Source organism: Citrus sinensis, chromosome 2 (assembly GCF_022201045.2).
Source record: "Citrus sinensis cultivar Valencia sweet orange chromosome 2, DVS_A1.0, whole genome shotgun sequence".
NCBI classification, from domain to species: Eukaryota; Viridiplantae; Streptophyta; class Magnoliopsida; order Sapindales; family Rutaceae; genus Citrus; species Citrus sinensis.
The window spans coordinates 5,306,232-5,328,127 of NC_068557.1; the positions used below are offsets into that span (position 1 = coordinate 5,306,232).

A 21,896-nucleotide genomic window follows, 5' to 3' on the forward strand; every position below is an offset into this window, starting at 1 on the left:
AAACCTCTGTGGCACAAAAGAGATGAAAGAAATCAAGGGCAAAAATTACATTGTTATTATTATTATTATTTCAATAAATTAGGTAAAGATTAATTTTTTTTAAAACTATATTAAATTTAGATCCGAATGACCGATCAATCAAAATAAAATTATCTGAAAATCACTCACCACGAACACCCACGCATTAAAAGAACAAAGTCAATTGGTCATTGTTGAAGTAGAGAGCAATTAACTTTTAATAAAATAACATTTGAGTCACGAAGAGTGCGTCACATTATATTGTTTATTCATAGAACTTTTGTCATATGGTTACCTGTATTATTATTTTATGTATAAATTTTACATGTCATTGTTTGTTTGTCGTAGACACGTCATATTATAGGGAAATTATTATTCAAGAGGGTTTTGATCTAGCGGTAAGAGTTTGACAGGTGTGTCCATAACTAGATCGTGCCCACCAGATCGACTCTCTTATTTAAAATATAAATTTTTATTGATAATTTATGTGAGTTATGTTATATATTATTAAATAATGAGAAATGTTAAACAGACCACAGGTGTATAAACCGCTGACGCTAGTTATATCTAATTTTCTTTTGTTTGTTTGAAAATCCCGGCTCTTGGACAATTGTATATTAATTGGATATAAAAGATTTTCTAACAGAATTGGATTTTTTTATGGGATATTATCATTTTTCCATCAAAGGTATTCTGAAACATCATGTCAGTACTATGATTTGGTAAAATTATCATTTTACCACTAAATGTTTAAATTGTTAGTATTTTCCCACCATTCCGTTAACTAAATAAAAATTATGCTGACGTCATAAGGGTATTTTGGACATATCACGTGAGGCGAAAATGTTGTGTTTTGCAATTGTAAAGAAAGCGGGCAATTTGGACATGGAGCCCTAGAAATCGAAATCAACCCCCCTCTCTCTCGATTCTTCTTCCATCTCCGCCCTCTCTCGCTCATTGTAACTGACGCATATCTCTCTCACTCTCGCAGCAGTGTTCTTCCATCTCTACTGTCTTCTACTCTGTCCATTGTAAGTAGTATTAATATTTGGTTATTGTTAATGAATTTTTGTCATTTTATTTGTAATCATCAATCTTACATGCATTTGCCATTTTGCTGTAATTTTGGTTATTGGGCATAATTTTGGTTATTGTTCGTTACTTTTACCTAATTAAATTGCTTTGAGTTGTGATTAGCACTTGAATTTAATAGATTAGGATTATTAGTTGCCTACTGTTAATTAATTTTTGCTTACTGTTAATTAATTTTTTATTTGTAACCATCAAGCTTACATGCATTTACCGTTTTGCTGAAATTTTGGTTGTTGGCCATAATTTTAGTTATTTTTCATTACTTTTTACCTAATTAAATTGCTTTGAGTTATGCTGTAATTTCAGTTATTCAAAATGTTTCCTCGTTTTTAATCTTGTAGATGATGTTACTATTACAACTACATTTACTTTACAAAGGTGAAAGACATCGTATATGGTTGATTGAACTTGAAGAATATACCCTGCAGCAGATGAAGAATGAAGCATTGAAGATTACCAGGGAGCATGGGTTGACGACTCCTGAAAGTGTGCAGTTATCGGTTACCAACCCAAGGAACAAGTTTTCGATTATTGTAGATTCTGAGGCAGTCTTGCAGGCTCAGTTCGCTGCACATGATTCAATGGAAGTGGCAGTGTTTGAAGCCACAATTTTGCCAACCCTATGTCCTGATTTACCGCTTTGTGGGGTGTTACAAGCGATGCTACATAACTGTGGAGTGCAGTTATCTGCAGAGCAAATTACATGGGTGAATGATGGTGGAAATGAACCACCACCTAGGACTGGAGGCATACAAAGGCCACCAACAGAGCTGAATGAGAATGATGGACATGAGAATGATGATGATGATGAAGTATATTTAACTGATGGGAGTCGTATAGATGACGCTGATGATGATGATGCCGATGACGATGACCAAAATGAAGATAATGGTGCAGATATTATGGATGATGCTAGGGGTTCTAATTCTGACGATGAAACAGCTGAAGTAGATCCTCAGCTGTTAGCAGACACATCAGATTCAGATTATGATTTGGGTACCACTCAACTGAAGGATTACAATGAAGTGCATGCATATAAGCCAGGGCGTAATGGTAAACATAGGCTGAGGTTAGGAGATGTATTTGATGATGTTGAGCATTTTAGATATGTGTTAGGTGAAGTGATGGTGGATAAAGGCTTTGAAATTACAAAGGTGTACAATGAGCCTAGGAGATTTTACGGAAAATGCAAGATTAGTGAGTGTCCATGGTATGTGATGGGAGGTAAAATAAGGGGCAAGGGTGGATTTGCAATCAAAGAGTTGCAAAAGAAGCATGAATGTAGACAGACTGGAAAGTCAGTGGCTGTGAACAGTAAATGGATAGTCGAGAAAATTAAGAGCAAAGTTACTGTAGATCCTCATGTGAAGATTTCTGTTCTTCGTGAGTTTATGTTGGAGACTTATGGTGTGTAGATAGGGGATTTAAAACTATATAGGACTAGAGAGAGGGCAAGAAAAGACATTAATGGAGATCATGCGAGGGGATACGAAGATTTGTTTCAATATGCTGCAGTGATTCACAAGTATGATCCTGGTGCAATTTGTAAAGTGCTTTGTGATGCTGTAACTAGGCCTGAGAAAGTGTTGTTTCAGAGATTCTTTATGGCATTTCCAGCTCAAAAAAATGCCCTTAACAATGGCCGTAGGCCATATATCGGGTTGGATGTGTGTCACTTGAAATCAAAATATGGTGGAGTTCTATTAGCCGATGTGGGTATGGATGCTAATAATGGAATGGTCCCATTAGCATTAGCAGTGTGTGAGATAGAGAATACTGAAACTTGGTCGTGGTTTTTAGAAATTCTGCATTTGTATTTTGATAATGGCTTGGAGCAAATTACATTTTGCTCAGATAGGCAAAAGGGTTTGTTGGGGGCCATTGAGATAACATGGCCTACTGCATATCACAGACCATGTGCTAGGCACATATATGCTAACTTCTGCAAAGAACATCCTGGTGTTAGTTTGAGAAATCTGTTTTGGAGGGCTGTCAGTAGCACTAACAAGTTTGATTACGCTATTACAATGGAAAAGCTCAAAAAAGAGAAGTTAGAGGCATAGCAGTGGCTGTAGACTGAGCTTGCTGGGTTTACTTGGTCAAGACATGAGTATGACAAGAATTGTAAGGTAGACCGTACAACTAACAACACTTCAGAGTGTTTTAATAGTTGGATATTACCCCACAGAGAGAAGCCTTGCTTGACCATGCTTGAAGAAATTAGATGCATGTTCAGGACACTTTTCACAGAAAGAAAAAAAGAAGCACAATCTTGGATCAACATTCCACCTAGAGTGAAAAAAGAATTGGATGCTGCATATGAATGTGGAAGCAAGATGAATGTAATGGCTTCTGGGGATCTTCACTTTCAAGTATAATTCTAACTCATGCTCCTTATAATTATTTTTTTCCTGAACCTGAATGTTTGTTAGGTTAATCAATTTTTTTTCCTCAACCTTATAATTATTATTGAATCATTATGTAATTTTTGTTAGGTTAAAGACAAGGGTTATTATCCAGCAAGGAGGTTCATTGTCGATCTCATGAGCAGGTCCTGTGATTGTGGCTATTGAGACCTAGCTGGAATCCCCTATACTCATGCTATGGCTGCAATTAGTCATGCTAGACACACGGCAACATAGTATCTACCAAAATACTTCAACAAAGAGGCGTACTTGAACACATATGCAGTGATGTTCAAGCCAATTCCTGACAAAGTTACATGGGACCCTTGTGATAGGCCCAAGCTCTTTCCACCAGAGATTACCAAGAAGATTGGAAGACCAAAAAAGGCAAGGAAACGGGCAGCCATTGAGCCAATAAAAAAAAAACAGATCATTTTATATCTGCTGCTCCTTTTGTGGTGGGATGAACTACAATATCATGAAATGTCCATTAAGGCCATCGATAGCAAGAGAATTAAGAGCCCAGCAGGTAACAGCCACTGAACCTAATGTTTTAATTGTTTTTATGTGTATTGAAATTAATTTTTTATTGTTATCTATGTAATTTTAAATAGGGAGTTAGTGGGCCAGGAGAAAGTTCTAATGCAGCACGTACTTCAAAGAGGACAAAGAATGTGGTAATTCGTTTATTGTTATTCATTGAGTAATTTTTAGTTTGTTATAAATATTGATGATTTGATTATTTATATATTTCAATTTAAATAGGCTGTAGGTGGTTCACAAGAGAGCTTTATTGCTCATAGAGGAAGATGAGGTACTGGTAATAGAGGAAGAGGAGGGAATAGAGGCCGAAGGGGCCAACAGAGTAATAGAGCAAGAGCAAGAGGCGATGGAGTAAGAGGACGTAGCAGAGGTATGTTATTGTTTCAAATTAATGTTTGATGTCTGCAAATAACTATTGCTGGTCTTAGATAATGAGGTAATAATTTTTTTGTCCAGGCCAATATGAAGTTGATAATGTTTCCCCGAATCCAACTCAAGGCTCACAAGCTTCACAGATATTAGATGCGGTATGAAATATTACCATTAAGGTGCTGCTACGTATTTTAGATGCACAAAACTTTATATTAGTGCATTAAGTTGCTGTTATGTATTTAGATGCACAAACTTTATATTAGTGCATTAAGTTGCTGTTATGTATTTTGAATGCACAAACTTTATAATAGTTGGATATTAAGTTGCTGTTATGTTTTTGGAATCCACAAACTGTTTTGATTACTTTCCAGTTGCATTACATTTTAAACTATAATGCTTTATTACATCTTCAGCTACAATGATTGATTGATTACTTTCCAGTTGCATTACTTTTCATGTTTATTACATTACTTCCTCATAAATAAGCCTATCACAATGCCACAAATAAAAACTATGACCAATTTCAGTTTCGCTTCAATGCATTGTAGTCGTTCACTTATCTTCATCACATCTTCATTTAGGTTCATGCCATGACCGGATGTAATGTTACGCATTTCCATATCTTCTTTTGCTGCCCATTGCCAAAAATTACACTTTTTAAACCTGCATGTCCAAAAGAGCTTCTTAGGGTTTTCCGAGGTTGTAGATACCATCGCACATGCCTGCACTCCACAATTGCAATATTTAGGGTAGCAAGTAACTTCAGCATGTTTCTTAGCTCGAACCCTGGTATTAACACTTAAGTTACTACTGGAGGCCATTGTTTTGTTTGAATTTATGTGTATGAAGGCTGAAACTATGTTTGGTTTTGAGTGAAGATTAAGAAGAGCTGGATTTTTTGAGCTTGGATGAAATGTAGTGTTTACAGTGGCTTATTGTTGTTGTCTTTGAATGATAAAGTATGTTTGGTTTTGCTGTCTTTGAGCTGGGCATGTCATTTTCCAGGTTGCTGGGGCTGAAATGGGGTTGCTAGTTGGGGTTGAAATGGCCTGATTGCTAGTAATAAAATGAGCTTGCTGGTGTTTAAAAATGGCTTGGGCTTGCTGGTGCAGTGGTATTGAAATGTTTACTGTGGCTTGTAGTTGTGCGTTAAAAATTGAGTTGTTGGGTTGCCATTTTCTTTCTTTTTCAACTGGGTTGTTGGTGCTCAAATGGGGTTGCTGGCCTTTGATTTGGGGTTGCTGGTTGCTGGTTGAAATGACAACCGGCAGCAGCTTTTATAAGCATAAAAGTAGCAGTTATTTGAATGTAACAGCTACTTTTGGGGTTATTTTTGTAATTTAATCATCACTTGCTGCTGTTCATTCTTAAAGGACAAAATCGTCTTTTACGCTCTAGGGGTAAAATTGACCTTTTAAGAATTTTCTGTTAACTATTAACTGAGTTTTAACGGAATGGTGAAAAAATACTAATAGTTTAAACGTTTAATGGTAAAATAATAATTTTACCAAATTATAATATTGACATGATGTGTCAAAATATTTTTTGTGAAAAAATGATAATATCACTTTTTTATTTATAGTTATTTAATTATTTATATTTTCTTAAAGTTTTTGAATCCAGCCAATGTGACGGATATATAAACGCCACGCTCAAAATTCGAAACACTTCCATTTTCATCGAGAACAGTTAGTAACTGTAACGCCCACTGTCTCAGTCCCTTTCATTTCCAATTTCCAAAATTCCAAGTTCCAACGTCAGCACCAAACCAGTTAACCAACAGTCTCATTCATTGGTCACTCCCATCTCCAAAGTCCAAACTACCGAACAACGACGATGGAAAAACACGAACAAGAACAAGAAAAGGACCACAACACGGACCGGGAGCCGGCTCCGAACCCACCATCCAAGATGCAATCTCCTCCACGGGAACCAGACCTCGAACCCATAACACTATCCCAAAACCCACCACCGGCAACGCTTCCCCCACGCCGCCAACCGGAGCTCCAACCCATTAGATTGAGCGCGAGCCCATCACCGGAAACGCTCTCTCCACTATCCGAACCAGAGTTGGAACAGCACACAACCCACAACCCACCGCTGGGACAAGAACATCTCCACCACTACAACTCCACGCCCGAATCACCGGCGTTGGATTTCTCACATCACGAAGAAGAAGAAGAAGAAGAAGAAGAAGAAGAGAAACACAAACAACCACCTCCAGTTAAGCCTCATATATCTTCGGCTGCAGCGCCGGATACAGAAAGTGCTCCTAGTAATATCGGGAGTGCAAGGAAAATTTTGAGGACCAACTTGACCATCCTGAAGAGAGCCAAGAGGGACAACACGATCAAAAAGTCACTGCTCGGGTTTAGGGTTTGTGGGTTTGTGTTTAGCTTGGTTGCTTTCTCAGTTTTGGCCGCTGATAAAGACAGGGGATGGGCTCGCGATTCTTTCTATCGTTACAAAGAGTTCAGGTTCGTTTAAAAAATATAAATAAATAAAAAAATGATTCATTGATTGATTATTTTCCTGTTTATGTGTTATTAAAGTCTAATATTAGTTAGTGGATTAATTTGCAGCTACTGTTTGGCAGTGAATGTGATCGTTTTTGTGTATTCTGGGTTTCAATCATTTGATTTAGCCTATCGATTGACTGCCGGACATCGCAAACCACGGCAGATTCTCCGGTATTACTTGGATTTTTCATTGGACCAGGTGAGTCTTTTGGATTATGATGTTTTTTTGTTTTTAATATTAATTTTTCATAGCTAACTAGGGGCCATGTTTTAAGTTGAAACCGTGTTTGGGTTGGCATTATTGTGATAATTATAGGGACCACTTGCTTTGTAGGTGGTGCATAAGTCCAATTCTGTGAGTGTTGATTGATAGCAATGTTAGCCAAAGACTTTTTTGATTGATGAATATTTGTATAATTCTAATGGGTCTATGTAGAGCATTGTGGCACACACGCAAGTTCTTGTTATATCGGATTATTTTGGACCATCTAGTTGTGAGATGACTTTTCAACACCTTTTTCTTTTTCGTTTTGGCTTCCTTTCTGTGTTATAATGCTGCTTTTTACTTTCTCGAATTGTTTGTTTCTTATATAGTTCGTGCCTCCGTAGAAAGTTGATCATTATCCCATGTCTAAAAGGTGAGGAATCTGAGATTCTATGTACCGCCTTTTAGTGTGTTGAAATGCTTAGAGTTCAAGCAATATTTACAAAAGTATGAAGTGAGAATCAAAGAATTCAGTCATATTTCTGTTGGTACATATTGTCTGAAAGTGTATAAGTGTAATGTCACATGGCATCAGATGCTGCTCTACGATCTCAGTTGGATAGATCTAAGCTTGGTCAGCACACCTTATGTTAATTTAAGACCTTGAAAGCCTCTGAGGCAAAAAGAAACTTACTTTGAATAAATTTCTTTAGTCGGTTTGGCTGATCAAGATAAGATACTATGCGTGATGGATAATTTACTTTCTCAGGTTGGGCTGGGGATGCTTTTAACTTTGATTTATGCCTTCGCTTTATTCTGTCTTCCATGATTTGCCAAGCCTTACCTGATCCTTTGATTATAATCCTGCATGCCTCACTGTCGGCTTCCCCCAACATTTCCCCCAAGTGGGAGTGCAGAGAGCAACTGGGCTGTAATAAGTAACACGATATGATTTTACAACTCCTTTTGCTGCTTTACTTGGGTGAAAAACTAAAATTGTTGTTTGACGTGGCAGATATTGACTTATCTTCTTCTATCTGCATCGTCTTCGGCTGCTGTCCGGGTAGATGATTGGCAATCCAACTGGGGCGAAGACGAGTTCCCAGATATGGCGAAGGCATCCGTGGCATTGTCTTTCCTTGCATTTGTTGCCTTAGGCTTCAGCTCACTCATATCTGGTTATGCCCTTTATAATCAGAAATCAAGGTAGTCATACTGTTGCCTGGATCACATACATTACACACATACATATTACACGTGACACGGTCTTGATTGTCGAGGGCAATATTAATGCAAAAGCTTTATTTCAAAATATGTACAGAAAATGTCTTCAATATATTTAGTTGAATGATAGGGATTGTATACACATCACCTCAATCATGGAGACACTGTACTGCAAACTCCATTTTTGCTTAAAAGATTTCTCGGATTTTATGTTAGCACATACGTTGGATGTAAAATGCCATTGGAAGGAAATTTTCAGTTTGCAATTCAATTATGTAGACGACTTTTTTGTTGTTTGATGGAGCGTGTTGCCGATTTATTCGGCCTTCAATTGGATTTGGAATGGCCCAAGTTTCAGGTTTTTCTGCCCACAGCAATGTTGGTCAAGAGTTAAGACACGAGAGCAAAGTGTAGTCAGTTTATTAAAAAAATGAAAGAAAGGACCTTTATTGATTTCAGCGTCCGTTTAAATGTGATTTTTATTTAAAACCAAAAAAGAAAAAGAAAAAATACTGTTGCTAAAATATTAACGTAAATTGAGATCAAAGCTAAACCAAAGTCTTGAAAATCCAATTCGAGGGCCGCAAGCAAGGCCCGGGCTTGTGTAATCAGGGCCCAACCTTAGGCCCTTGCTCATGGGGCGAGGCTCAAGCCCAGGTCTGGGTTTACGGAATCTCTCACTCGATATGCTTTGAAACCGGATATAAATGTGAAGCTCCAAATCGGAAATTTCAATAATTAAGTCTGTTCAACTGATCAGATATTGTCATGAATTGTAAGAGCGAAACATGTTTTTGATTGATTTTATTTATAGCCGACAATTATTTTATATTGAAAATACTCGGGACACATTAGAGGAGTTTTTCCTTCGATTTTAGTGTTTTCAAATGGATTCACAAAATTCTTAGTCTTAATATCTTTTTAAGGGAAGAAAATTTAATTTTAATAAATTGTTACTTTAGGTAAGAGTTAATTAATATCAGTTAATTTAATTTTTTTACTTATTATAAAGTAAGTGATTCTTGTGATTTTGTTCTCATCGTCACAAATCCATATACTCTACTAGATTCATCCGCTCGGCGAGTATTTTAAAACTAAATTTTTTTTTAGTTGCCTTTGTTGGGAGAACATGTGTCTCTCAGTTCGAGCGGGGACTTCTAGCCTGGGTTGTGGTACGAGCTTAAAGGTATCTCCCACAGTTGGGGTCTTCCCCAGGACACCTCGTGGTCAAAACTAAAAAAAATAAAACTAAGTTTTTTTTTTACGAAAGAGATATTAATCTATTTACCTCAATAAATTAATGTCATTGAACTTAACATGAAAAATATAAAATATTAGCTGGCAAAAATATATAGTATTAATTTTATGTATAAAAAAATACAATACAATAATATCATTTGGTGATTGATGGGGGAAATTGATCGTAACAGCTTTATTTGACATTTTATTGATAATCATATTGAGTTTAGGCCTTTCTGGTTACACCGTCCCATTCTAATCAATTGAGTTGCTGCCTGTGCGCTTTGGGCCATTGTCCTTTTCACGATTGATTAAGAATGGTTCATTGTATCTGGACAAAACATATTTTTTTAAAAAGGAAAAAAATTATGCCTGAATTTTGAAAAAAAAAAGAGAAGAAAATCCAGTCTTAAATATTTTACTTAAAATTTGACAAAAATCTCTTTTTGTTTTTTTTTTTAATTTTGAATTTGAGTTATTTGACAAAAGTCATTGTTTTCATAATCAATCCTTCCGAGATGATGTTCGGTTGTCGAGATAAAAATCAAACATTAATTATTGGAAAAATATCCACTGTCTATCCGTTTTTTTCAACTTTTTCAAAAATACACAATTCCTTCTTTTTTTGGCTGAAATCCACCTAAAGTTACATTTTGTTTTACTTTTCCACTTCCGTTTGGAATCCGTTAAGAAAACTAACTGAAACTTAAAAAAATGAGTATTTTACCCCCAAAACGAAAATTATAATTTCACCCTAAAAAATGCTAAAAATAATCAGATTTAATGATGGATATCATTATTGGTACGTTAATGAAGTACAAAAAAATCTTAACTACTAGAGATTATAACTCAATGAATAATAAAACTCTACTTATCTTAAATTCAATTGATGGTTTGCGAGATTTGGCTATTTTTAATACTACTGTTATAATTTAGCATTCTAATTACAGACATATTTAAAAAAAAAAACATGCATTTGATGGTTGTGGAATCAATTTCTTTATTAACCAATGGAAAAAATAATTAGATTTAATCTGATTATTTTTGGTAATTTTTAAGGTGAAATTGTAATTTTCGTTTTGGGGGGTAAAATGGACATTTTTAAAAGTTTCCGTTAGTTTTCTTAACGAATTCCAAATGGAAGTGGAAAAGTGAAACAAAATATAACTTTAGATGAATTCCAGCAAAAAAAAAATAGAATTGTGTATTTTTTAAAAAATTAAAAAAAATAAGTGGACGGTGGACATTTTCCCTTAATTATTATCATAGCATTACTGTAACTTACCAAACACCTTTAGGCTTTACTCCTTCACTTTCCTCTTCATAAATAACATTGCACGTATAGAAGTCACAGCCAGCAAATAAAACCCAATTAATTTATTAAGATAAATAATCATCTGAAAAATGAAGGCTTGGGTTTACAAAGAATATGGAAACTCTCAAAGTGTTTTGAAGTTTGAAACAAATGTTGAAGTTCCAAGTTTGAGGGAAGATCAAGTGCTGATCAAGGTTGTAGCCGCGGCTCTTAATCCAATTGATTTCAAGAGGATGCTTGGGGCATTCAGCGCAACTGACTCTCCTTTGCCTGTAAGTATTATAAACACTTTCTTTTTCTTTCTTAGACGTGACACAACAATTAATTGCTCACTTAGTGATGAGCTTATGATTAAATTTTGTAAAGTTGCAAAATTTAAATGTTACTACTTGATACCATTTTTCAATTACAAGGGTTTCTGTTTATTGTGAAATCTCGAAAGCAGAAAAATTATTAAAGATGTAATGGGAAGAATGTAGTTATCTGAGTCATTTTCAATAAGTCTGTGTGATTTGCTAAACGGGAATTGTCACATAACCAAGGTGAGGTTTTCGTTATTAATTAATTACCACTTTTATGGCATGTTTCATTTAATAGATAGCCTTTGTTGCTAATAAAAAGTACACTTGGAAATAGATGGTACATGGTAATGGTATGGACCCGATTGTTGAGCTCTGAGATTGAGGGGTGTATTTGATTCAAAAATTCGTACTTAAGAAACTTTTTAATGTAAGTAAATTTAATAAATCACTGCCTTATTTGAGGTCTTACCAATTCAATGAACTAATACCACAAATTAGATGTATAATAACTGTTAACCTACATGTTAAAATTTACTAATGGAAATTGATGGCTAACTCGGGGACCTAATAAGTAAATTTAACGGATCACTATCTTGTTTAATTTGCATGCTCAATTTTGAATTTGATCTTATATAGTTCTCCATGTTAAATTTTTGTTCCATTTTGAAATGTTTAGACGATTCCTGGGTATGATGTTGCGGGTGTCGTGGAGAAAGTGGGAAGCCAAGTAAAGAAGTTTAAGGTAGGAGATGAAGTTTATGGAGATATAAATGAGAAAGCATTGGATCATCCTAAACGAAATGGCTCCTTAGCTGAGTACACTGCTGTTGAAGAGAATCTATTGGCTCTCAAGCCCAAAAACCTGAGTTTTGTTGAGGCTGCAAGCCTTCCCCTTGCCACTGAGACTGCCTATGAAGGTCTTGAACGTTCTGCCTTTTCCGCCGGTAAATCTATTCTTGTTTTAGGTGGAGCTGGTGGAGTTGGCACCATGGTGATTCAGGTAAAATAATACTCTTATTTCTTGTGTTTTCTTTGCTTGGCTTCATTCATTAATATTTTACATGAATTACTTGTGTTTTTCATTTTGTTGGTGGCGCTCACTTGGTGGGTTAATGGTTTTCATAATCTTGATGCACTTTGATTCACTTGCATTTAATTTTTATGCATGTTTTACTCTTGGATTTTCTTTATCATGGGGCATGATCTTGTAACTCAAGTTCTTAAAACAATTATTTAATTTGATGGCCCAATGTATTGCATTAAAAACTATAGCTTATATCAATTAATTAATTTGTATGTTCGACAATTTTTGGGGTTTCAATACCCAAGTGAATTGATGAAACATGCATAGAATAGCAAAGCAGCTGTCTTGCTGACTCTTGGAATAGAATTACTTTGTAGTATTAATTCAATAATACTCAAGTGATTGAATAAATTAAACCGGTATATATCCTTTTACCTCCAAATTATAACGTGAACCATTAACTTGTTAATTACATTTTGTATTGTTGCAGCTAGCTAAGCATGTCTTTGGTGCATCTAAAGTAGCAGCTACCTCTAGCACTGCAAAGCTGGACTTATTAAAGAGCTTGGGTGCTGATTTGGCTATTGATTACACCAAGGAAAACATTGAAGATCTGCCTGAGAAATTTGATGTAGTGTTTGATGCAGTTGGTAAGATTTGCATTTCCATTGTTTAGCACAAAGGTGATAAATTCCAAGAGAAGTGACTAATTCATTTTGGTCTTTTAAGGCAGTAGGTCCCTAAATTTTGATAAATTTTAGAAAGATCCGTAGCTTGTCAATTTTTATCAAACGTGTCCCTAACCCCATTTATATGACCACATTCCCCTTGCGATTTGTAGTTTTACACTTTTACTACTATGTTGCAATAGGGAGGGCGATGTGTTCATTCACTAAGATATAGTTCATTTAAATATTTTCAAAATCTAGGGACATACATAATATGTTGCTAAATTATAAAACAAATGCAGCGCTAACAGTTTCATGATGAAACTAAAAAAATACAGGGCAATGTGACAAGGCATTGAAGGCAGTGAAAGAAGGCGGGAGAGTCGTTTCAATAATTGGTTCAGTAACTCCACCGGCTTCCTCGTTTGTGTTGACTTCGGATGGATCTATATTGGAGAAATTAAATCCTTATTTCGAGAGTGGGAAAGTGAAAGCAATTATTGACCCAAAAGGTCCGTTTCCATTCTCTCAGACCTTAGAAGCATTTTCCCACCTTGAATCCAGCAGAGCTACAGGAAAAGTTGTCATACATCCAATCCCATGAGCGGAAAACAAATGAATGCTGGATATAATGTGTGTGACTACCTAAATTATGTAATCGATTAGACTATATGCTTGGCAATAAATAAGAGTGTGGTCAATTAATTGTAAGACTAAAAAGATGCTTAAGGGATTTTTAATATTCTGTTTTCGCACTTGTGTGCATTTTGAAAATTTTGGTTTCTTGCAAGTACGATGTTATCAAGGGACTAAATTGTTCTTGACTTAGTGTTAGAAAATGACTAATAAGAAGAAGAAAATGACTAAAAAAATGTTTAAGATTTAGCATATAGATTAGAAGATAGAAATGAATTTAAAATTTACATGAATTATTAGAATTAAATCCAGCATTTATAGTAAACAATAATAGTGAACAAAAATAAGGAAAAAGAAGAATAGTAATTGATTATAAAAAATTGAATGAAAATATTTTAGATAATAATTATAAAATATTAAATAAAGATGAATTAGTAAATTGTATAAAAAAATGCTGGATAATTTTCTGAATTTCATTTCATTGGAAGAGTGGTTTTTCGCCAATAAGACTCCATGAACTGAGCCTGATTTGAATTTGACCTCCTTGAGGTACTTACAAAGGCAATCCGATAAAAGCAGTTGACTAGTTCTCAATAAAGGAAGATGCTGTTGTGGCGATGGAATGTTAATGGATGCTGTTTAGGCTTTCTTGTAGGTTAATTACTGTAGGGTTTTATTTTTAGATTTGATCAAAGAAGAGGTTTCCCTTTGATTAAAGCTTTGTGATGGTTGCAGGGTTGCTGCTGTGAATGAATAGCAGGCAATCTCGAAAGCTAGGTTGCTAGGGTGATGGCTAATTTCCTCGAAGGGTAATTTTTAAAAACCTCCCCCGAGGTTTGAGGCTGTTGCAAGTAGATGGTGAAATCATTTTATTTGTAAAAGACCCCCTACCGTTAGTTAAAATTTTCATTGACTAACTGTTGACTTTAAAAAGACAATATTACCCCCAATAATAGTTTACCCCCAATAATAGTTTACGTCAGTTAAAATTTCCTTAAAATCTTAAAAAAAATAAAATTACAAACTTAAAAAAATTATATTTTATATCAAATAATTAAGATTTTTAATTTTATTACAAAATTTAAAAAATTACATTTTTATATCAAATAATTAAGATTTTTAATTTTATTACAAACTTAAAAAAAAGTTTACGTCAGTTAAAATTTCCTTAAAATCTTAAAAAAATTAAAATTACAAACTTAAAAAAAATTATATTTTTATATCAAATAATTAAGATTTGTAATTTTATTACAAACTTTAAAAAATTACATTTTTATATCAAATAATTAAGATTTGTAATTTTATTACAAACTTAAAAAAAATTATTTTAAGATTTGTAATTTTATTTTTTTAAGATTTTAAGGAAATATCAATAACTTGATCAAGGTGAAAATAATTGTTTTAATTACTTATGAAATTGTAAATATTTAGAATTGTAAATATTGGGGGTAATATTATCTTTTCAAAGTCAACAGTTAGTCAATGAAAATTTTAACTAATGGTAGGTGGCCTTTTACAAATAAAATGATTTTCACCATCTACTTGCAACAGCCTCAAACCTCAGGGGAGGTTTTTAAAAATTACCCTTTCCTCGAATAGGTTTTTGGGAGACAAACTAAAATACTTTGCAAAAGGGTATGTAATCTTGGTATATACGAGGGTCGAGGGAGGCGGGGAGCTCAAAATTAAATTTTGTCTCATTAAAAATTTATGAATTATTTTTTTCTTATTCTTTTAAAATTTATTAAATTTACTCTATTTAAAATAAGATCCTATAAAATATCGAAAGTTTATAATTATTATCTTTAAATCTCTCTTCATATTTCATGTCTGTACTTTCTCTTTATTAAAAGTTGAGGAGGCCTTAAAAAAAAAAATTAGAGAAGGAAGTTAAGGATTGAAAAGAAAAAAAAAAAAGGTCTTTATCAATCAAGAAAGTGTTTGATACGACATACGAGAGCGAAATAATAAATAAAACAATTCACTAAAACTAGATTTACCCCCCCCCCCCCCCCCCCTCGCCGGGTGATCACCCACCATTCTAATCGAGTAGAAGTGCTCTTTCACTTGCTATGTGTGCATGGGCCATTGCCTTTTTTCATGATTGATTGTGAAATGTTCATTACACATGGACAAAACATATGTTTGGAGAGGGAAACCAAAAAAAAAAAAAGGATAAGTAAAGAGTGTATAATTATTATAGGGTGCTTGTTAAATTATATAATAATATAAGTTATATCAACTCAATACTTAGTACAATTAACAAAAAAATATAAATAATAAAAATTAAATGTGTGTTAATGATAATAATTTGTTTTGATTAGGCTTTCTTAAAAATTTAAAATAAAATATATGTATTAATTTTATTTTGAAGGTTGCATAATAATTTTTCTACATTTTTAAGTTATAAAATCATTAATTAATCTTTTTCTTATAATTTTGTTAACATATTTTTGCAAATGGTAATATAGCTAGTTGCCTAATTCATTTAATCTGTTAATTTTTTTAATCAATTTAACTTTGAAAAACTCCTTTTTGCAAATGTATTATTACCAATTTTAAAAACAACCTTATATGAATAAAGTACACAATTATTTTAGAAAAATAAAAATAACACCCAATGAACATAATATTATTTTTAAAAAAATTAAGATAACTAAATAACAAAACCAATTAAGCGAAGGGTATAAAATAAAACCTGCAAGTTGAAGATGAATCACAAATTAACTTCGATGATTTTAGGTTATAAGCACCGACCAATGACCATGAAAAGTAGAAAAATAAAGAATAATTGACTCTTTTTTTCCTAGAAAATTGTTACCAGTATTAAAAACAACAACATATTAACAAGCACGTGTACAATTATTCTAGAAATTAAATATGGCACATGATGAACACAATAATATTTTCAAAAAGAAATAAGACAACTAAAGAAAAAAAAAACTAAGAGTAGAATGTATTTGGAAAACATTTGAAATCTAAAATTTATTAATTTCAGACCTTTTTTAAAATTTACTTATTTGTTTTGTGCAACTTATATACGATTTTCAAATATTTACATCTTGATAGAAAAAAGAAAACTAAATATAGGTCATTATGTGATGCCGTGATTAAAGATATCATAAATATAAATTATGTAAACGAAACATAAAATTTGTAAATTTAGCATAAAATTTTTAAATCAACATTAACTGTAAAATAAAACATAAATTTTAGAAATTAAACAGAAGATTTGTAAATGGAAGGTAAAACAAGTAAATTAATATAAAACTAATAAATTAATGTATTATTAGTAAATAAAATAAAAACTTACAAATACAACATAAAACTCATAAATCAACATTAAGTGTAAAATAAAACATAAGATTTGTAAATTGAAGATAAAACAAGTAAATTAATATAAAAGTAGTAAGTTGATGTACAATTAGTAAACAAAACAAAAACTTGCAAATATAACTTAAAACTAGTAAATCAACATTAACAGTAAAATAAGATATAAATTTTAGAAATGAAACAAAAGACTTGTAAAGAAAAGGTAAAACAAGTAAATTACTATAAAACTGGTAAATTGATGTATTGTTAGTAAACGAAACAAAAACGTAAAAATATAACATAAAACTAGTAAATCAACATTAAATGCAAAATAAAATATAAATTTTGGAAATGGAACATAAGACTTGTAAATGGAAGATAAAACAAGTAAATTAATATAAAGCTGGTAACTTGATGTATTAATGGTAACCAAAACAAAATCTTACAAATATAACATAAAATTAGTAAATCAATACTAATTGTAAAATAAAACATAAATTTTAGAAATAGAACATAAGACTTGTAAAAGGAATATAAAACAAGTAAATTACTATAAAGCTGATAACTTGATATATTAATGGTAAACAAATGAAAACTTACAAATATAATATAAAATAAGTAAATCAACATTAAGTGCAAAATAAAACATAAATTTGGTAGATTATGCCAAAAACTCTTAAATAAAAGGTAAAATAAATAAATAAATATAAGAGTTATTGCAAAACAAAAAAAAGTTCACGAGTGTAAAATAAAAACTCATTATAATGTATATTACCTTATATATTTATTGATTCTTTTTTTTAAATTGAATAACGCTAGTTTTGCATTTACATAATACATGTAATGTTTTAATAAGGATGAAATTTATTGTCAAAGTTGGATTTTAAAAAAAATATTATTTTAATATCTTTCATAGTTGTTATAAGATGGGGTTATTTCAACAACCCTAAATAGTCTCTAAGTATAAGTAAAAAGTTTGAAACTATATGAAATATGCATAAGAATCAAAATTAGATATAATTTTATTGATATATCATATATGTGTCTAGTAATATAATTATTTTATTTTATTTTTGCTTGATCTATATGAAGATAAATAATTGTGCTTAATTAACTTGTGTAATAAATAGGTATAGAATTTATGGTTAAATCAATTTAATAAAACTTATTCCACTTTTTTCAGTATAATTTTTTTGTTTAATTAATGAGTAATTTTTTCTTTGTTTAATTAATGAATAAAATATTTTTCACTAAAATTCTATAGAAACAGTGTTAATTTTTTAAATAATTAATCATCTTATATGAATTTAATGGTTTTACTTTACATTTACTAGTTTTATGTGTAATTTATAATATTTATGTATATCACGGTATTGATGCCGTAATTTTTATTACGACAATATCGAATTTTCCTAAGTAAATATTGTATTCTAAAAGTATTTCTATAAAATATACTTATTTCCTAAACTATAAAATCTAATCATATTTTATTCTTGATTTTACAAGACATAAAATGTCAAATAACTATATTTAAAATATTTTTTATTTATAAAAATAAAAAAGATGCATCTTGTATTAAGGTATTGAAGAAAGACAAATAAATATTTCATTCATATAAAATAATAGATTCAACATAAATATATGTATTAATTTAGGAATTTAACGTTATTGTCATTTTCTTTTTCTTTCTTAGACATGATACAACAATTAAATGCTCACATAGTGATAAACTTATGTGTAAAATTTTGTAAAGTTGCAAAATGTTTGAATACCGCTACTAAAATGTTACTATTTGATGCAATTTTTCAACAAGATTTTTTTTTTTTTTGGGTTCATTATGATGTCTAGACAGTACAAAAATTATTAAACATAGAAATATAGGGTATATATACGTAGGACACAATTTTATAGTTTCGAGGGATGTATTAAATTCAAAAATTCATACCCGAAGAGACTTATATATATAGTGTACTATAAACTTTTTGAAACCCTACTTTGAGGTTTTACCGATTTAATGAACTAGCTAGCACCACAAATTAGATGTTTTTTTTTTTTTTTGTTAACATACATGTCAAAAATTAATAGTGGAAAGCGATCTTGTTGACCTAATTAGTATCTTGAACATTCACAGCATTGTTTAATATTTATGCTCCATTTTTATTACAATTGTAAATATTTAGACGATTCCTGGGTATGATGTTGCGGGTGTGGTGGAGAATGTGGGAAGCCAAGTAAAGAAGTTTGGCGTAGGAGATAAAGTTTATGGAGATTTAAATGAGAAATCATTGGATCACCCTAAACAAAATGGCTCTTTGGTTGAGTACACTGCCGTTGAAGAGAATCTACAGGCGCTCAAACCCAAAAATCTAAGTTTAGTTAAGGCAGCAAGCCTTCCAGTTGCCATTGAGACTGCCTATGAAGGTCTTCACCGTTCTGCCTTTTCCGCTGGTGAATCCATTCTTGTTTTAGGTGGAGCTAGTGGAGTTGGCACCCCGGTGAGCCAGGTACAGTAATAATAGTCTTCAAGTTTTGATCGGCTTCATTAACATTTTACATGAATTACTTGTGTTTTTTGGTTGGTGCCTTGGGCATTCGTCGTGGCACTTCATAATAATGATGCACTTTCACTTGCACCCAATTTCATGAATGTTTTGTTCTTTGGATCTTTCTTTCTGGGGTATTATCTGTAGTAAGTAACTCAAGTTTTTAAAATGGTAATCGAACTTGATATCAGAGCTAATAAGGTAATGCATGTGTTGGGGAAAAATTAGGTTTTTAAATTTTTATTAAACCTTTTGAAGATCGCTCTCATATAATATATAAGAATACGTAATCCAGAAATCGTACCTTGAAAATCCGATTTGGCTTTTTCCGTTGAAATGATTTAGGCTCCTAGATCACGATCCGCCACCACCACTCCTGTTAGATCACGATCCGTCACCACCACGCTTGCTAGATCACGAACTGTCACCAATGATCTTCCAGGTTATGACTCAGGTTCGATCTGCACTTGACGTGTGGGCGCCTTTATCACTACCAAAGCAACTAGCACGAGAAAATTTTTCTCTCAACAATGGAGAGAAAAATCTTATTCTCTGATCTGTATAAAGTGGCTTCACTTTTTTTCTTTAGAGAAAATAAGCCTTATATATCTCCCTTTAGTGAAAACCCTAGGCTCCAAAAAATGCCATAAATAAAACTCACGTTATTTTCTTTTTCAATAGGGGACCCACCTTGTAAAATAACATAAGGCCCCTTATACAAAAGCTAATTAAATGGAGCCTCCCACTAAATGATATATTTAGGCTTTTGACCCAAATAGCTAGTTATCTTACTTATTAGTCCAGTAGTGGTGCAGTCAATTAAATGAGCTAACCCGGGGATCATTTGGGAACATACAATAGTGGCTACAATAATTAGGCCTGTAATTAAACTAGCCCAATTATTTAATTCCAAATCTACTCCACTAAAAGATTGGAACTGACTTCCATAATTGTATGCTCGAATAATAATTCGCCCCAAGCCACATTGATTTCTTTACTGCACAATCCTTTGTACCACATCGTTAATTAAATTGATATCTCAACTGTCCAATCAATTTAATAACATCTTATTCCTTGATCCTTACTGGTTTTCTCTAATGATCATTTTCAACATACTAAATATGTTGACACACTCTGGCCAGAGAATTCTATGATCAAGTACCGAAAACCTATCAAGAGATGTGTTGTACAAATTCTATATTGTTAATCCATAACTCCAATACTCATAATTGCTCCCACCAAGATACCGGGTAATCTTGACCACAAGTATGTGTCGTGCCCGTTGGTAACTCAAATGGAATAACAATTACAATCATGAAATCATAATTAACTCAAGATTAAGATTACAGTAAAATCAATACCTATGAGATTTAATAAGTCTGACAGTTATTACAAAGTTAATTAAATCTCATATGTGATCCTGTTCAATGTAGTCGTACTACATCAATAAATTCATACATGATTAAGACAAATCATTCAATGAATTTATTACAGTCTATACCTAAATAAAGTGCCCAACTTTATTTATCAACTGCGAACTAAATTTATTTAATCATAAGATAACTTGTATTTATGTCTTCTGTGAATCCACATGGTGATCACATAAATACATATAATATGATTAAATGGACTTTAATACAAATATTAATGCAATTAAGATATTTGAATAAAATACCTCATTTATTTTATTAATCAGAAAAATTATTTATTACAATTAAATAAACACATATGCTTTTAAAGAGCATATTTTCCCAACAGCATGCATTCAGGTTGTCACTTATATCAATTTTTTTAATTTGTATGATGATCAATTTTTGGGGTTTCGATAACCAAGTGAATTAATGAAACATATACAAATAGCAAAATTGTCCATGTTAACATCTCTTGTCTCTTGAGATAGAATTTGTAGTATTAACCCTCGAATGAATGAATAAACTAAACAGGTATATCCTCTCACCGCCAAACTACAAACATGAAACCATAAGCATCAATCTAATGTTAAATTGCTTCAGTATCAAACATTTACAGGTACTTGTTAATTTCTTTCTGCCATGGTGCAGTTAGCTAAGCATCTCTTCAGCTACTTCTAGGACTGCAAAACAGGACTTATTAAAGAGCTTGGGTGCTGTTTTGGGCATTGATTATACCAAGGAAAACATTGAAGATCTACCTGAGAAATTTGATTTAGCATTTGACGCAGTTGGTAAGGCATGTATATCCATTGCTTAGCAGAAAGGTGACGAATTCCCTGAAAAGTGTCTAATTGATTTTGCTTTTTTTTTTTTCAAATGAATTATGTTCCTGATTAATCTATTTTAATGTATTTTAATAAGATCCATGGCTTCTCAATTTATATATATTAAAAATTCCCGTAACCCCTATGAAATTATCCTATTTCCCTTATGATTTGTAGTCTTTCTACAACGTTGTAACTGAGGGGAGAATAGAGACATGCTTTGAATGAATGAACAAAGATAGT

The 21,896-nt window shown here is 32.3% G+C and overlaps 4 protein-coding genes across 6 annotated transcripts; all 4 read left to right on the forward strand.

Moving 5' to 3' along the window:
* Positions 1 to 1,454: 1,454 nt before the first annotated feature.
* LOC127900251 (uncharacterized) lies at positions 1,455 to 3,173 on the forward strand. The gene is made up of 2 exons (XM_052434851.1): positions 1,455 to 2,517; positions 2,626 to 3,173. The coding sequence occupies exons 1-2, from the start codon at positions 1,455 to 1,457 to the stop codon at positions 3,171 to 3,173; spliced, it is 1,611 nt and encodes a 536-aa protein (XP_052290811.1).
* Positions 3,174 to 6,061: 2,888 nt separating this feature from the next.
* LOC102620409 (CASP-like protein 4A1) lies at positions 6,062 to 8,652 on the forward strand. Of its 3 annotated transcripts, none has more exons than XR_008052449.1 (4): positions 6,062 to 6,907; positions 7,013 to 7,148; positions 7,924 to 8,092; positions 8,170 to 8,318. XR_008052449.1 is itself a non-coding variant. In XM_006470279.4 (3 exons), exons 1-3 carry the CDS (start codon positions 6,267 to 6,269, stop codon positions 8,362 to 8,364), a joined length of 972 nt encoding a protein of 323 aa, XP_006470342.2. In that variant the 5' UTR covers positions 6,070 to 6,266; the 3' UTR covers positions 8,365 to 8,652. The 3 variants fall into 3 exon arrangements, 1 of the variants encoding a protein (XP_006470342.2); XR_008052450.1 differs by having other exon boundaries at positions 7,924 to 8,085; XM_006470279.4 differs by lacking the exon at positions 7,924 to 8,092 and having other exon boundaries at positions 6,070 to 6,907; positions 8,170 to 8,652.
* Positions 8,653 to 10,899: 2,247 nt separating this feature from the next.
* LOC102620685 (2-methylene-furan-3-one reductase-like) lies at positions 10,900 to 13,677 on the forward strand. The gene is made up of 4 exons (XM_006470280.4): positions 10,900 to 11,204; positions 11,911 to 12,234; positions 12,749 to 12,908; positions 13,265 to 13,677. Exons 1-4 carry the CDS (start codon positions 11,022 to 11,024, stop codon positions 13,528 to 13,530), a joined length of 933 nt encoding a protein of 310 aa, XP_006470343.2. The 5' UTR covers positions 10,900 to 11,021; the 3' UTR covers positions 13,531 to 13,677.
* A 4,760-nt stretch (positions 13,678 to 18,437) lies between these two features.
* Positions 18,438 to 21,646, forward strand: LOC107175898 (2-methylene-furan-3-one reductase-like). Its single transcript, XM_052434852.1, has 3 exons — positions 18,438 to 18,446; positions 19,055 to 19,378; positions 21,482 to 21,646. Exons 1-3 carry the CDS (start codon positions 18,438 to 18,440, stop codon positions 21,644 to 21,646), a joined length of 498 nt encoding a protein of 165 aa, XP_052290812.1.
* Positions 21,647 to 21,896: the final 250 nt, after the last annotated feature.